Source organism: Anopheles coustani, chromosome 2, assembly GCF_943734705.1.
Source record: "Anopheles coustani chromosome 2, idAnoCousDA_361_x.2, whole genome shotgun sequence".
Classification (NCBI taxonomy): Eukaryota; Metazoa; Arthropoda; class Insecta; order Diptera; family Culicidae; genus Anopheles; species Anopheles coustani.
The window spans coordinates 81,142,593-81,158,084 of NC_071289.1; the positions used below are offsets into that span (position 1 = coordinate 81,142,593).

Below are 15,492 nucleotides of genomic sequence, written 5' to 3' on the forward strand. Positions count from 1 at the left end.
TATTAATGCAGTGGCAATAAAGTTTAATAAACACATTTCACGAATTTTTCTGGCGACATACTCTTTGCGACGATACGTATAGCCGAGTGGACAAAAGCACATAAACAATGTTTTACATTGGAAAACTGCACAAAACCTAAAATTATGTTTACGACAATATTTAAGGAATCAAATTAATGAAACAAATGCTTTCCATAAATTTATAGAACCGTTTCAAAGGTTATTTTACTTCATTATTCTACTGCAAATCGAAAAAGGTTTGGAAGTTTTAGAGCCTGTACTGTAAACAAAGAGGTTGTTTGACAATTCCACGATTGAGCGAAGGTAGTTTTTTTTGGCTCGCACAAGATCAGATCGTTTTGCTGAAAATTGAAAACATTTGAGCAAGTTGGTTGTAGCTGTTTGTTGTGTTCTTAACAAAAGGCGGCGTAAAATGGCGGACGACTTACAGAACTATAAGCTTCAGCTGCAGCAGGTATCTGTTTTGTTTTGGAAGATTTTAAATGATATGTATTTTGCTAACGAAGGACTGCATCTTCTGTTGTTGCTTTATAGGTAGAGGCTGCACTGTTGACTGATCCGGAAAATGCTGAGCTGTTGAAACTAAAACAAGATCTGGAAGAAGTGATCGAGCTAACGAAGGACCTGATAAAGGCGCAGCAGGAACCGGAGCAAAAGAAATCTGCATACATCGAGCCAACGACGAGCAGCTATCTTGACGGCGTCTCGGGGGCAGACAAAAAACAAGCGAAACCAGCAAAGGTATGGAAGGTGGGTGATAAATGTTCTGCTAAGTGGATTGAAGACGGACAGTACTATGATGCTACCATAGAGTCGATTTCGGAGACCGGAGAGGTGAGCATCGTATTCGAAGCGTACCAGAACCGAAGTACTACCACCATCAGTGAGCTGAAGGAACGGAAGACCAGGAACGAGGTGTTCCCGGCCAACAGTAATAAGTATGCAAATCCCTTCAAGTAACATAACAATGCGAAGGTAACTGATTTCAAATCTCGCGTTTCAGGCGAATGCGGCACAATCAGAAAGAATATCTGAAGAAAAAGAAGATGAAAAAGGTTCAGCGATTCAAGGAGCTCGAAGAGGAACGGGAGTGCGAGAAGAACAAATGGCTACAGTTTACTGCAAAGTCCTCGAAGAAGGCCGGCGTGAAGCCGAAAAGTATTTTCGCGTCTCCGGAAAATGTAAACGGTCGGGTCGGAATAGGTACCTGCGGCGTGTCCGGAAAACCGATGACAGAATTCTCACACGGAGAAAAGTACCGAAAAGGAGTTTAAACTTTCCTTATATCTTTGCGAAAATATTATCAATCTATCATCATAATGTTTGTTTTATTGTGGATTGCTCCTGGAGAAGACCTGGGTGTTGATTTTACGACAAATTTCGCTATACAGTCTGTTCTCGAGTTACGCGGTTCTCGACTTACGCGGATTCGGAGATACGCGGTTTTCAAAGTTTGACAGTAGATTGGGTTTATTACATCGATTTAAATTCCTGAGATGTACAACCACACGAATAAATATGTAAATTACACATATGCATAACTTACGCTTTTTATTTCGTTTGCTGCAATTTATGTTGTTTGAATACGCTTGCATTGCATTCATATTAATGAACAAAGAAATTTTTTGAATATTCTATGATGCATGTACACAAGAGCTCGATCTCTTAACTCCTAGTATAAACTATGTGTCAAGCAATATTCGAGATACGCGGATTTCTCTGGTCCCCATAATCCGCGTAACTCGGGAACAGACTGTACATATATACTAGTGCCCTGAAGCTCCATACTATAAGTCCATGAATTAAAACCGTGAAAACCTTTTAAAGCCCTTGATATTTCTTATCACAGGCAAACAGTCGCATTAATCCTTATTCGGATGATTTTTACATTGATAACAATTATTAAGTTAAGAAAATGCTTACTGATTTGAAGGAGAAATAAAAAAAGCTAAACTAGTAATCAGTTCTTTTATTTGCAAACCCTTCTGTATCTCTTCGAGATGTTAGAGCGTGTCAGCGTTTTGAAATGAAACTTTCTAGGTTCTGCTAAAAACTAATTATCAATTATTCTAGCAGCGGAGGATTTATTCATGAGTACGATGCCGTGATGAAAGTCTACCACAGTGTGAGGTAACCAGAAACGAGTTGGAGCACTGAAACTACGTTATAAACAGCCATGGGTAAGCATCCGTAGTTTGACGTTCAAGATTTCTGAATCAAAACAACTCACACTGATCGCTAGGGTCGCAAGAACATCGCAGTTTGTTCAGAAGGTCTACATTTTACGAGTTTCACGAAATGACCTCACCGCTGGAAAACCTGGAAAACCATCTGGAGATGTTCATTGAGAACGTACGCCAGATACGCATCATCGTCAGTGACTTCCAGCCCCAGGGGCAGAATGTGCTCAATCAAAAGATCCAATCGCTCGTCACCGGACTGCAGGAGATCGACAAGCTGAAGCACCAGATCGACGTGAACGTACCGCTGGAAGTGTTCGACTACATCGACCAGGGCCGGAACCCGCAGCTCTACACGAAGGACTGCATCGATAAGGCGCTAACGAAGAACGAAGAGGTGAAGGGCAAGATAGATTCGTACCGCAAGTTTAAGAGCAACCTAATGAAGGAGCTAAGCGAAACATTCCCCGTGGAAATCAGCAAGTACAAGGCGATCCGGGGTGACGAATAGTAACGGGAAGCAATGTGCACGGTCGGGCGATGGAGGCCGGATGGCAACCCGTACTGCATGTGACGCGAAACCCTTGCCGTTGGGTGTATCGATATGTGCGTACTAGAAGTATCTTTTTTAATATAGATAAGACATGCTTCAGTGTGTTTGATAACATGTGTTTTATTTATTTTACAACATTGAATAAATTCTGTCCTAATCCTAGGCTCCGCACTGTTTTTACATTTACCAGGAAGAGAAAGTACAGTTTCCCAAAATCAAACAAGAATCTTCATTAGATTTTGGTTTTTTATCTTATTTATTCATTTGATTTACACGGCATTACACGATACTAGCGGTAAGTTTGATTTAGCTTGAATTGCTCATCTAAACAGTAAAAATAATCACGTACACTTTTTTTGTTTATTGTTCCCTCGTTCTCCGAAGTGGTATATTAGTAAACGATACAAAGTAGTATTCTGTGTCTGCTCCTTTCAGCTTCAATATATGCGCAAGGTATTGGATTTATTAGAACGAATAGCAGATTATTTCATAAAGCAAAAAGAGGAAAAAGTAGCACTGAACAATGAAACGTGCCGTTGCATTGCTTGTATGAAGAATATCTGTTCCGATATCGATATAATCTCAACACAATTAACATAAGTATCACTTAAAACAGCATCAATTATCAGTGTGCATTATGGTAAGTTGCCAAAAGTAGCATAGTAGTTGTTAATAAATAAGCCTAAAATGATTATATCTATATGCAGGAAACAATAAGTTTACACATCTGGCTCCAGCTTGAAGTAAAGACAATAAGAAGGTAACCTTCGTATGTACATTTTTTTTATCCTATGCTAACAATTTTGTGTGTTCATGGTCGGAAATTTTTCTTCTTCCTGGATTTCTGCTTCAACACTAAACAGTAATTATTTGATGTGTGCTGCTCGATATTGCTTGTTCCGATCTGTTTCCACCGTTTTGTTTCTTTTTTTTTACATCTGCCGCATTTCTCGCGCCCATTCACAAATACTTATATTTTGGAATTTTGTTAATATAAATTGTTACCGTGTTACATGCTTATTGGTTATGTAGCACACATTTAGCAGTCAGACTCTCACTTTGGCGATCGGTCAAACGGCGGGTTACAACTAAAGGGGCGAGGAAACACTCGTTCAATATAGGAATGAATCCTTCTCTGGCTAGTCGATTTGTTACGTTAAACTCCCGCTTACCGTCGAACGTTCACCGGGGTGTTTTTCCACCCTTCACACCTCGTCCACGTACCGCCCTTGCACAACCGCTGTCTGGTGGTACCGACGCCGGGATGCAAAGTCTTCGTTTTCCTCGTTCAATTGAGCTGCCGCCAGGTTCACGTTGGGACAGGTTTGTGTGACAACAACCTGCTCGTAATCATGAACACGTTTTCTGCAAAAACAACGGTAAAACATAAGTCCAGTAAAACAAAAAGGGTCGATGGGTTTTTTTTCCCTCCCCTGAATACGCAAGAGAATCTGTTAATTACCCAAAACACCGGAAAACTACATTCTTCAACCAAACGAAGAAACGAAACTCGTGCGCGAGGCCTGGTTTAACGGCCGGATTTGCCGTTCCGACGTACAGCCAGACGATGAAAACGGTTCCGATGCATATCAGGGCGTACACCCAGCTTACAAGCAGCATTACGAGTATTTTGATGCCAGCCTAAAAGTGGTAAAACGTTAGCTCCTGTGGCCACTGGTTGACACACAATAAATTTACTTACACCTAGAAGAGAGGCCCAGCGGTTACAAAATCCTGAGTACCAATTCTTCGTTTTCGAATGGATTGGTGGTCGAATCGGGGCGATCGGTTCATCATCCGCTTCGCCGATCGAGCTGGTGTTGTTGACGCTGTTCGTGCCATCCCGGAAAATAACTTCGGAATCGCCGCTTGTTATCGATGCACTATGAGGTATTCCGTTAGCCACCGGAGTCGGGTGGGATTGGATTGCTCGAGAGCTCGATTCCTGACCGCGCCCCGAGCTGGTTACGGCATTTGAAGGCACATGCTGGGGTGAGTTTGAGGGTGTCTAAGGGAAGAACAACGATCACATTGAAAAACTGCCTCCTCACGGCCATTTCGACGGGAAAACTCACCCCAAGATTTTTATGCCGCGTCCGCTCCGGGAACAGCTGATCGAGATCGTTACTTTCGTGGTAATCGCCGGTTGTGCCATAATTTCTCGTTTCGTACAGTGGGCTTTGCGCCTGTATCCGGAACCGTTCTTCGCGACTATTCTGAATGTCGAACGTTTGTGCGAGGGCAAAGTACGAATAATCGATGCAGGCGTACGTTAGTAGAAAGGGCATCGTGACGATCGGTGCCAGCGTGTTTATGTCCCCGATGATGATGAACGTCGTCGTAACGCCCGCCACGACGGCCATCGCATACAGTGGAACCTTATTTGGACCGCGCCCCTTGCCCAGTTTGCCGATACCGGGAATGACATTCTCGTTGGCAATACTCTGAAGCACGCGGGGCGTTCCGTACATGGCACCGAGACATGAGGACATACTGGACACGTAGATTCCGGCTAGCAGAAGAAACTCCACCGCCGACACTTTCACAGCAATCTGATAGTCCGTCAGCAGATGGCTCCGCTGGCAGGTGGCTCCGAGGAACAGGGTGAATACCATATAGAGGAACGTGGACGTACTGAGGGCAGCTAGCGTTCCGTTGGGAATGTCAGTCGATGGTGCCCGGAGATCACCGCTCATGTTGATTCCCGAAAGGATTCCCGTTATGGTGGGAAAGAACACTCCGAATACTGTGAACCACGACGTACCTTCCGAGTAAGCCGACCACAGGTTCAACCCCATGTTACCCGTACCCCAACCATCAAACCCGTGCTCGGGTGCTTCGCCGACGAAACTACCGACCATAAAGTCCAACGCTGACATAAGGATGATGATCAGTAGGGCAAACTGCAGCTTCACAACCCACTTCACACCGGCCACATTGATTACACCGAGCAGGAGGACAGCGGCAATGGCGAAACCACGAATGGCCCACTGATTACCCTCCAGTCCGACGAGGCCGGCTATGGATTCACCAAAACCGAGCACGTTTAACGCACAGCCTACGGCCTGTCCGAAGCAATACAGCAGACCGAGCGATCCACCGAAGCGCGAGCCGAGTGTGTGTGCGATGAGAAAATATACGCCACCACTTTCCACCCGACACCGCTCGCAGATGCCAACCGCCGAAAGGACGGACACCAGCGCGATCCCGACGGCACAGAAGATGATAAGTATCGCATGCATGATGCCCGCCTCGGCAACGATCCATCCGGAGCGCAGGAACACGATTACACCGAAGATGTTTATCAAGCAGGATGTAAACACGCCATCCCACGTGCCAAACAGGACCGGTTGGGAGATGAAAAAGTTGCTCCTCCACCACGGCTTGTCGCCCTGATCTTCGGCGAAGATTTCATCGCGCCCCGACGCGTGGTGACCTCCGGCCCCATAGTCATACTCGTTGCCAAGATCCACAAAACCGCTACTGCCGCCACCGGTCCGACTGTGGGCACCGCGGCTCCGCTCGGTCGGTGATGAATCATCACCCCCAAGTCCATATCTGCAATGAAAACAACAAATTAATCCACTCCAGCCAGCGAGTACACTTTTACCATCGCCATCGTACCTGGACCAATCTACATTCGTCCGGTTGGGCATTCCTCAGGCCCGTCGGTTGATATGGCCACGTCACGAAACTTGCACACACTGGACACGGTTGCGATCTAGCGTACCTCCTGGAACCGAGCAATGGATGGGCAAAACACCACACAATTTCAAGTGTGCGTAAACACACACGCAATCGAAAAGTGACTCTCTCGTGGACACTTTCTTCTTTCCCCTCCTTCCGTTTCCTGTTTTGTCCACCGACACGGCCTTTTAAAGGCGTCAATCGTCGTCACCGAAGTGCGTAGTCTTTGGTGCAAGTGATGTCATGTTTTTTCCAGCCACCCCCAGCGGCCGAGCAGTGTTGCAATTTCTTTCCACAAATAGAAACCGCGCCTATCCGCGTTGGGCGGTTCACGATCGAGACACAGTTGTTAGACACAGGGTGAAATACTTTCACCACCCTCGCGCAAGTAAATATTGCTCAAACAAACCGTCACAAGTGGATCGTGATCAAAACAAGGGAAGAAACGGGAAAATTTGCCACTTTGTTGCTTCAGAAACAGGTTGCCCGGTGAAAATGTTATGAGAGAGAGCTGTCAAACTACCGGCGAATTGTTATGCTGATAATTACACCATTCACACAATTTCTATTTCCTTTTAAATTTTAAAACCATCTAAAAAGATATTTCGGATTAATTGATTTTATTCCTAAAATAATATAGAATTTTATTAAAAAAATACAGATACGATAGCTATTGCAATTGTGGTCAAATGCGGTGTAATTAAATTATAAACAGAAAGGTGCAATTACACTATAAACAATCATTCGTCTAATCGCCGGTTTTGTTCGTACCATTCCTTTGGTGTTTGAAATCCAAATCAGAATGTACCTTAATTTGAATATCGGTATTTTGGGTCATGTGGATTCTGGCAAGACAACCCTAGCGCGAACCCTGAGCGCAATCGCCAGCACGGCAGCGTTCGACAAAAACCCACAGTCTCAGGAGCGTGGCATTACGCTGGATCTGGGATTTAGCGCACTGCAGGTTGACCTGCCGGACCACCTGAGGGAGCAGTGTGTGGCGCACGGATTCGAAAAGCTGCAGTACACCTTCGTTGACTGTCCCGGACATGCCAGTCTTATTCGTACGATCATCGGTGGTGCCCAGATCATCGACATGATGCTGCTGGTGATTGACTCGGAAAAGGGCATACAGCCGCAAACGGCCGAATGTCTCCTCATAGGCGAGTTGACGTGCAAGAAACTCATCGTGGTTTTGAATAAAATCGACACACTGGTTGATCCGCAGCAGCGGAAGAAAACGTTGGACAAGCTGAGGAAGGGAATTTCAAACGTCCTCTCGAAGATGGCATTTGACGAGTCGCCGATTGTGGCCATTTCTGCCGGAACGGGCGAAAACATCCAGTTGCTCGTTGAAACACTAGCAGAAAAATCTTTTCTCCCACGCCGAAGCACCGATCTTCCGTTTATGTTCGCTGTCGATCATTGCTTCGCAATCAAAGGCCAGGGCACCGTTTGCACTGGGACGGTGCTACAGGGAAAACTCGGTGTGAATGATGACGTCGAAATTCCAAAACTAAAGCTTCACCGGAAGGTCAAATCTATACAAATGTTCCGTAAAAGCTGCCAAACCATTCGGCAAGGGGATCGTGCTGGAATCTGCATCACACAGTTTGATCCCAAAACGTTGGAACGTGGCATCGTTTGTGCCACCAATTATGCCCATTATGTCCACGCGTGCATCACAAAACTTACCCGCGTGAAGTACTTTAAACGGCCGATCCGGTCGAAGGCAAAATTTCACGTAACATGCGGCTACGAAACAGTCTTGGCCACCGTGCTTCTTTTCACGGGTAAAAGTGAAACATTTTCCTACGATGAACAGTACGAGTACTTGGAGGAATTATCGGACACTTCGAACGCCACCGATGACCACGTGTTTACGCTCTTGGAATTCGAAAAGCCAATACTTGCCTTTCCGAACGCGCTCATAATTGGGTCCAGGTTGGACAGCGACATTCATGCGGTCGACTGTCGGTTGGCTTTTTCCGGCCGGCTTACACACATCATACGGGATGTAAAGTATCACGAAACGGTGCTGCCCGGGTTACAGATTTTTAAGCAGAAAACCAAAACCGGTACAATTCAACGGGTGGTGAACGAGAGAGAGTTGATTGCGACGGGACTGTTTAAAAAATCTGGCAACAGTCGGCAAGCGTTCGTGGGGCTGGGAATCAGCTTATCGAGCGGCGAGAGAGGCATCATCGAGGACACATTCGGTGCAAGCGGCAAGGTTAAGTTACGCTTCGCAGAACCGATTGCAGCTCATGTTTTAGAACGAATAGGAAACAAAGCCAGCCAGCAAGAGGACATTAAAGTGGAACTTTCGTTTAAGAAATTTCTATTTCGTAAAGATGATAAGAATAAAAAGGTTGTACAGTAAAAAATAAAACAGAAAGCGTCTCAAGCGATTTTTCCGCTTTTTAATGTTTCATCAACATGTGATATTTCACCATCTTGCGAAGAAAAATTAAATTATTTTGGAAATCGAAAGAACAAGTTTTACTTTTTTCTGTTCCTATGTGTTTTATCATCATGAATTCTACGCGACAAAAATATTATTTGGAATTTCGAAACATGACCACACTATATTAGCGCTACCCGGCTACAACGAACGTTCAAGTGCCGGTTGTTGTATGTAAGTTTTCGATCGGTCCTTACAATGTTAAGAAGGAAGACGCTCCCCGTGCTTCCGTTCTTTTGTTTGTGTGTATCGCTGCAATCCATTACTGCTTCTATCACACCCTCCCGGCTTTTTACTCTGCTATATCTGATATCCCCCTACGGTCTTGAGTATGTGATTCAAAATATAGGAAAATTTGGCTGCTTTAAAAGAGTAGTACAATTAAGTTATTCCATTACATTCCAAGAAAATATACACATATATAGATACCGTATCCGTACGTTTTCCCCTGTGGTTCTACTATTTGGATTGTTATTAATCTGTGATTCTTTATACTTTTGTAAACATAAGCACTCCATAGAAACATGTAGATGCGCAGAAAAAAGTTACATGTACTGTTTTGGAGAAACAGTATCCAGCAACACGAACCCATTATATATTTCTGACTCCCAGCGGCCAGTAGGATTTTTGTGATCCATTTATAAATCACAAAATGACTAGAACAGATCCCTGTAAAATGAAATTGATATTTACGTAAATCGTCCACCCTTGAATATACTGCCATTACATTGCTCACTTGTGACATGTTTGAAAGTAAAAAAAAAAAACTTAGACCGCTGCATTCCCTATCACACCTGAGCCCTTAGAACGAAAAGGGAATAGTATTTACAATGTCTTTTTAACTGCTATAACTTTTTACGCGTTGTAGCATGCATAGAAACGTTAGGAAATATGATAAAATTATCGTTATTGTAGAAGTGATTCGCTGCACAAAAAATCTACCAAAGTTTATAAACTAACTAAATATTTCGACTATCAAAAATGGGTTGAATAGAGAAAAACCAACTTATCTATCCCTTACTATTACGACGTTTCTGAGTAAAAAAGGTTTAAAATAATTGCAATCTCTTTTTTTTGGTAAGGAATGAGTTGTTTTTCCGGATAACTGCCATGGCGTAAGGAAAGGTTTTTAAAACATACTTGATTTCAGATGCCGTAGCAGATTCCTCGTGAATAGAACATGGCTTTGTATTTTCTAATAGCCTCCTCCTTCCGGTTTTTGTACGTTTCATATCTGGACAATATGATAAACGTACTATACCTATACCTTTTCTCATAATCTAAGATGTTATGTTATTATATAATAATTTCGTTAGATACAGTTTGTTGTAGATTAAAGAATAATATAAATAATTATCACAACTAAAAGCGCCAGGGATAAGACCACGATCGCCATCCACTGTCGCCGATCTGCAAGAGATGGAATTAATTATAGTGGTACATCCAAGGGGCTTAGAAGTTTAAAAAATTCTACTCACCGTTGGTCATATGTAGCACTTTAGCAACCTTTTTCATAGTAGCATCGAGCTTGGAATCGGTTTGCTCCAGTTCATTGCCAAATTCGTCCAGCATCCTAGGGATAGGAGAGTAAAAGAAACGTAATGTTTATCTATGTTTGTTATCACATTGATGCTTTGCTTACACTGCCTGCTCGTCCAGCTCAATCCCTATTTGGCGGGAGACGGTTTTAAGTGTACCGATGGAATCACTTATTATGTCCAGTTGCTCATCCTGCCCAACCAAAATCCGGTGCTGTGTTGCCAGCGTGTCTTCTACGAAACGGCTCGAGTTGGCATCGAGCACCGCGTTTGACGACGACGACGGCACATAGTGGCTCGGGCTGTCGTCGAGGTTGTTCTCGAGCTTGGAGTACTTGGCCCCACTGTGCCTGGAGGCCATCGCTGCGCCGGCTGAGCTGATCAGATGCTTGCCGGTTTCGGCTAGATTCAGATTGTTCACCTGACTGTTGTTGTTCAAATTGCAACTGAGCGAGTTATTGTTGAGTATGCCACCACCGATGGGTGTACCGGAGCTGACGGCAATCCCGTTTGATATGATGCAATTATTGTTGATGTAATTCTTGTTGCACGGCGAAGACGACTCGGCGTTGTCCAGCAGGGGCTGACGGGCGGTTATATCCTGGTCGCGATTTCGACTAATGCTCATGCGATCTTTCATCGACTTTACTTCATCCCGGGTCGCGTCGATGAAATGGCGCCGGCTGGAAAGCTCCCGGTTGTCGATCTTAAATTTACCCGGATTTTTCTCTACAATACGTGTCTACGAAAAACGAATCGTTTGTTAAGGAAAATACACGACAGTTCTAAACCAACCACAACAAAAGATGCCCCCATGCACATGATATCGATTAGTAAAAGGATATTAATTGTGTCCTCAAGGTCCTCCAAGTCCCACTCAATGCTGCGGAGTGAGTTTTTTAGTTCAGTTGTCGTCCAGTCGGCTTCTGCTGTAGATCCACCCGAATGTGCATCGTTCAGCTCACGCCAACGAATATAAAGTCCACGCGTTTTATTCAATGCTTTGAATACTTCGCTGTAATTGTAAAAAGAAACGGAAAAGTGAGTAGATGAAAATATAATTTCAATAAATTATACCTTAAACATAAATTCAATCGTTATACATTTCATTTTAATCATTCTAGAAGAAATTCAAGATGTTGTACAGTTCTATTTATCCACGATTTATTTATTTTTGTAGGCCAGAACATAGGCCAGAAGACGCATAAGCATTCATAAGGGAACCACGATTTTGTTTCCATCATATTTTCTCATCTGTGTCATCGCTCTCATTTTGGTGTGTTTAACAGAACCCACCACATGACGAAACTATCGGAGCAATTGAGACATAACGATATTTTCCAATGTTTCGTAAGTGCATCTGCATCATAGGAACGCGTGTGCATACCCACTATAAAACATGTGTGCCATGGCCAAAATACTCCAGTACGCCGGATACACCGGTTGTTGTCTTAGTTCGATAGTTGGAAAGCAAAGCAAGCAAGACAAGAAAATGTGGGCTCGTTGCCTTTTTATTGTGGCTCTTGCTGCTGTTACGCTGGTCATCGCGTACAGCCAAGGTATGGTAGTAGCTTAGGATGGCTGCAGCGCTAGTCATGATCAGCGGAAGCATAATGAAATCGAATTCTCATCCTCAGATTGCACCGGACCACATGAGGAATATTTCAACTGTACCTCGGCATGCCAGAGAAACTGTAGCAATCTCAACGAAATCGTGGAGAGCTGCCGCGAGCCGTGCGTTTCGGGATGCTTCTGCGTGGCCGGATACTTCCGCCAAGAAGGCACCCTGGAATGCGTTCGACCTTGGACTTGCACGAAAGGTGCTTCGAAGCGAAAGCGGACGCCATTATCGAGGAAAAAGCTAGAGTCATCATAAGTGAAGGCATAAGAAAATCTATAGCAAATAAACTGAACATCGTCTTTCTTAAAAACACTGATTCGTGTCACGTTGCAGCTCGATCAGCCGTGTGCCGAATATATCAGACGCAAACTGTTCAAACAGTGTTTCTTAAGCGTCTTTTTTCATATATCAGACGATGGTCTGTGTCAGCGTAAATCCCCACAATTTTAGACGCATGTTGTTTGGATGAAACGAATATATGGCAATGATTAGTTGCTGTTCTATTAACATTGTACCCAGATAGTGTGAGTCATGAAACTTTTCGGTCGCTTCAAGAGTTTCTATGAATCGTTTTTACATAAAACGTAAAATGCAAACAATGTTTAAATAAAAAAAAATTAAACATTGATCCTGCTAGCCGTAGGTAAGATGAAATGGACTCCACCACTCTGTAGCGTATTTTCTATGGGGTTTACGAGTCGGACAATTTAATTTAACCTTACTGCAAGGCAATGGAAGGCAAAAGGTACCATGAAACAAAGACACCTACGATTAAACGGCATTTTGTGAGATTGAAAATTTCAAAATGCCACGTTCTAGAAGATGAACTGCGTATTCGCCCTCCCAAGGCTTCTTCGGCGGTGGGCCAATTGTTCAAATATTGCCACCGATGCGGAGAACGATATAAGGCAGGCCACGAGATCGTCCTCGAACCTAGTTCATTTCGGTTGGTAGACAGCAACCTAGCATCATCGCAAAATGCGCGCCATCTACGCTATTCTCTTCCTTGCGATTTTCGTACTCGTTGGCGTACAGTCTGGTAAGTTGTGGATTCAGTACTAAATTAATTCAAAGTACCTAATAACCTGTTTGCTCATTTCCTCCAGCTGAAGACAAGAGCAAAAAATGTGGTGAAAATGAGACATATCAGCGTTGCGGAACCGCATGCGAACGTCGTTGCGATAACAGTGACGCCTGGAACGTACCGTGCGAGGAGCCCTGCATCGACAAGTGCTTCTGCGATGATGGATACTTGCGTGATAAGGATTCCAATAAGTGCATCCGTGCCTGGCGTTGCGGAGTTATTGACGACTGAATCTTGAGGGAAGATTTGTGAGATAGTTTGTCGAGATGGAAACATGTTTGCGCTATCGTCGTCTACACGCGGGTAACAGTCAATTTGAGCTGGTGAAATAAAATGTAACTAGCATTGCAAGCACATACCCATCGGTTTGGTTGCTCTTTTCCTTTCTTGCGTCATCGGTAAATAATAAAATCTTCCAAGCAAACGTTGTACCTTGCTTTCGTTGGGAAATTTTCGTTTCGCATCGACCTTCACAGCCATACGGTTTTGGAGTATCGTGGCATAATTCAAAGTATAGCTTGATACCACGTATGCTTCATGAGCGGAAAGCATTCAACGTTGTTGAATCGACAAATTTCCCATATTTTCAGCAGTTATAGCATCAGCGCACATATTGGATAACTTTACGGTGGCTTCGTACGGCGCCCCACACTCTTCAATCAATATACTCTCGTTGATGAAGATGATGAGTCAATTCATGGACAACAAGCAAAATTTAAGGATACCTTGGACACCTTCTCTTCGGCTGTACCACCACAAGTTGGAAAACTTACTCTTTCACCACGAAAAATGGGTCTTCCATCCTAGGATTTTGGTTCGAAGTCAACACAATTTTTTTCTTTTCATCAATGCATCAAACGAAGGCGCTTGGATGCTTCGTTTTCTCTGGTACCATCAACAAAACCAATAGCGTTGTACAGTGTAACCATTGAGGTTTGGTTATTTTTTAACTGACTCTAGTTATTGTTGTCTGCTATTGTGATGGTCAATTTTTCTAGCAGCGTATATTAACTTTCACAAAATGCACACAGAAGAATCACGCAAAGCACAAGCGAAGGAATATGCGAAGCGTACAAAGCAGAGTATATCGCACTTTTTTGCAACACCTCCATGCTACTATACCGCTGCCATCATGGAAAAACTGCTGCCTACTCGCCGAACGTATGCGTTTTTGTGTGAGAGAATTTTCATCGTATCCTTCGCATACCGTGGGGAGCAGGGAAAATCGTCGCAAGTGCCTGTGTATGTCCATTTTCTCTGCCGCTTACTCTCGCGTCCCTTCTTTCTCGCTCATCTTCTGTTACGTTTGATTTTCCTCTCGTTCCTTCCTGGTGGCCATATCGGCGAACTTACCGAAATACCGAAGCGCACGATTCAGGACACCCCTGGAAAACATATATCCTCCTCTGGGAAATACTGGGCAAGTGACACAACATCAATTTCACTTTTCTTTGCGTGCTGCGATGACAAGAAAACAAAGCGTTGCGTTTATAGCATGTTGTTCAAAGATACGTTGGTTCAAACGGCAAGTTGACCGTGCCACAGTCGGATCTGCATTTGGTGGGCAATGGTGGGAATTTTAAATATTGCGGTGTATTAATATGTAATTATTTTCTACTAAAACTATTGGACAACTGCAGGCAAACGCTCCGACTTGCGTTTGTTGCTTTATGTTGTTATATTGAGTAATGCTAATTTTGTGTGGAAAGAATGCCATCGGCATCCCAACACTTTCATCTCCGTATCGATGGAGTAGTTTGTGAACTTCAACTGAATAAGTTTCATTTATAATTACATATTTTCCATTGCTTTCAACGTTTCTTTACTCCTGCAAGTAAAAGGGATCGAAAAGGATAAGGGTTTACCTCATCAGGTGACCATGAAGTTACGGTATCTAATTGTCATCACTTGTTACAAAAACGAACCCTTGTACTTTTGTTTGAAGTAATTGTAAACTTTTTTTTTCATTTGTAACATACATTCGAAATCCTTAACTAACATATCCGTTTTGCGTCGTTAGAATACAAGTCTACTGCACCCGTTCAGCTGGGTACTTTTCTCCCCATGCGTATAAGTTCGAATAGGCAGCGACAAAATGTACACCAAATATCTATTTACAAACGAAAATAACTAAGAAAGTGAAATGAAATTGATTGTAGTCCTCAATCAAACTTTATCGGATGGAAATTCAAACCCCAACCCCGAATCTATCGAATCTTCCAAGCGTGGTGGTGGCATGTGCTGGGCTTGATTTCTGCTCTTTTGATGCCAGGTTTGATTTTTCATTAGAATACATTAGCACTGTTTCTTTAGGGGAACTCTAATTTTGATAGCAAGACCGCGT

The 15,492-nt window shown here is 43.5% G+C and overlaps 5 protein-coding genes across 9 annotated transcripts; 3 read left to right on the forward strand and 2 right to left on the reverse strand.

Moving 5' to 3' along the window:
* Positions 1 to 336: 336 nt before the first annotated feature.
* LOC131263361 (survival of motor neuron-related-splicing factor 30) lies at positions 337 to 1,975 on the forward strand. 2 transcript variants are annotated; one of them, XM_058265549.1, is made up of 4 exons: positions 337 to 475; positions 556 to 959; positions 1,025 to 1,418; positions 1,789 to 1,975. In XM_058265549.1, the coding sequence occupies exons 1-3, from the start codon at positions 434 to 436 to the stop codon at positions 1,293 to 1,295; spliced, it is 717 nt and encodes a 238-aa protein (XP_058121532.1). In that variant the 5' UTR covers positions 337 to 433; the 3' UTR covers positions 1,296 to 1,418; positions 1,789 to 1,975. The 2 variants fall into 2 exon arrangements, with proteins under 2 accessions (XP_058121532.1, XP_058121531.1); XM_058265548.1 differs by having other exon boundaries at positions 1,025 to 1,406; positions 1,781 to 1,975.
* Positions 1,976 to 2,258: 283 nt separating this feature from the next.
* Positions 2,259 to 2,916, forward strand: LOC131267145 (mediator of RNA polymerase II transcription subunit 10). Its single transcript, XM_058269923.1, has one exon. The coding sequence runs from the start codon at positions 2,320 to 2,322 to the stop codon at positions 2,710 to 2,712; it is 393 nt and encodes a 130-aa protein (XP_058125906.1). The 5' UTR covers positions 2,259 to 2,319; the 3' UTR covers positions 2,713 to 2,916.
* Positions 2,917 to 2,989: 73 nt separating this feature from the next.
* On the reverse strand, positions 2,990 to 6,863 carry LOC131267144 (solute carrier family 12 member 8). 2 transcript variants are annotated; one of them, XM_058269922.1, is made up of 6 exons: positions 6,379 to 6,863; positions 4,830 to 6,312; positions 4,457 to 4,762; positions 4,217 to 4,395; positions 3,927 to 4,119; positions 2,990 to 3,842 (listed from the first exon to the last, which is right to left on the reverse strand). In XM_058269922.1, the coding sequence occupies exons 1-5, from the start codon at positions 6,408 to 6,410 to the stop codon at positions 3,960 to 3,962; spliced, it is 2,160 nt and encodes a 719-aa protein (XP_058125905.1). In that variant the 5' UTR covers positions 6,411 to 6,863; the 3' UTR covers positions 2,990 to 3,842; positions 3,927 to 3,959. The 2 variants fall into 2 exon arrangements, with proteins under 2 accessions (XP_058125905.1, XP_058125904.1); XM_058269921.1 differs by having other exon boundaries at positions 2,990 to 4,119.
* A 376-nt stretch (positions 6,864 to 7,239) lies between these two features.
* Positions 7,240 to 8,927, forward strand: LOC131262971 (selenocysteine-specific elongation factor). The gene has a single exon (XM_058265079.1). The coding sequence runs from the start codon at positions 7,244 to 7,246 to the stop codon at positions 8,822 to 8,824; it is 1,581 nt and encodes a 526-aa protein (XP_058121062.1). The 5' UTR covers positions 7,240 to 7,243; the 3' UTR covers positions 8,825 to 8,927.
* A 415-nt stretch (positions 8,928 to 9,342) lies between these two features.
* Positions 9,343 to 14,585, reverse strand: LOC131262973 (syntaxin-6). 3 transcript variants are annotated; one of them, XM_058265080.1, is made up of 5 exons: positions 14,502 to 14,585; positions 11,289 to 11,458; positions 10,548 to 11,181; positions 10,384 to 10,478; positions 9,343 to 10,315 (listed from the first exon to the last, which is right to left on the reverse strand). In XM_058265080.1, exons 1-5 carry the CDS (start codon positions 14,582 to 14,584, stop codon positions 10,239 to 10,241), a joined length of 1,059 nt encoding a protein of 352 aa, XP_058121063.1. In that variant the 5' UTR covers position 14,585; the 3' UTR covers positions 9,343 to 10,238. The 3 variants fall into 3 exon arrangements, with proteins under 3 accessions (XP_058121063.1, XP_058121065.1, XP_058121064.1); XM_058265082.1 differs by lacking the exon at positions 14,502 to 14,585 and adding an exon at positions 14,271 to 14,386; XM_058265081.1 differs by lacking the exon at positions 14,502 to 14,585 and adding an exon at positions 13,922 to 14,253.
* Between the last annotated feature and the right edge of the window lie 907 nt (positions 14,586 to 15,492).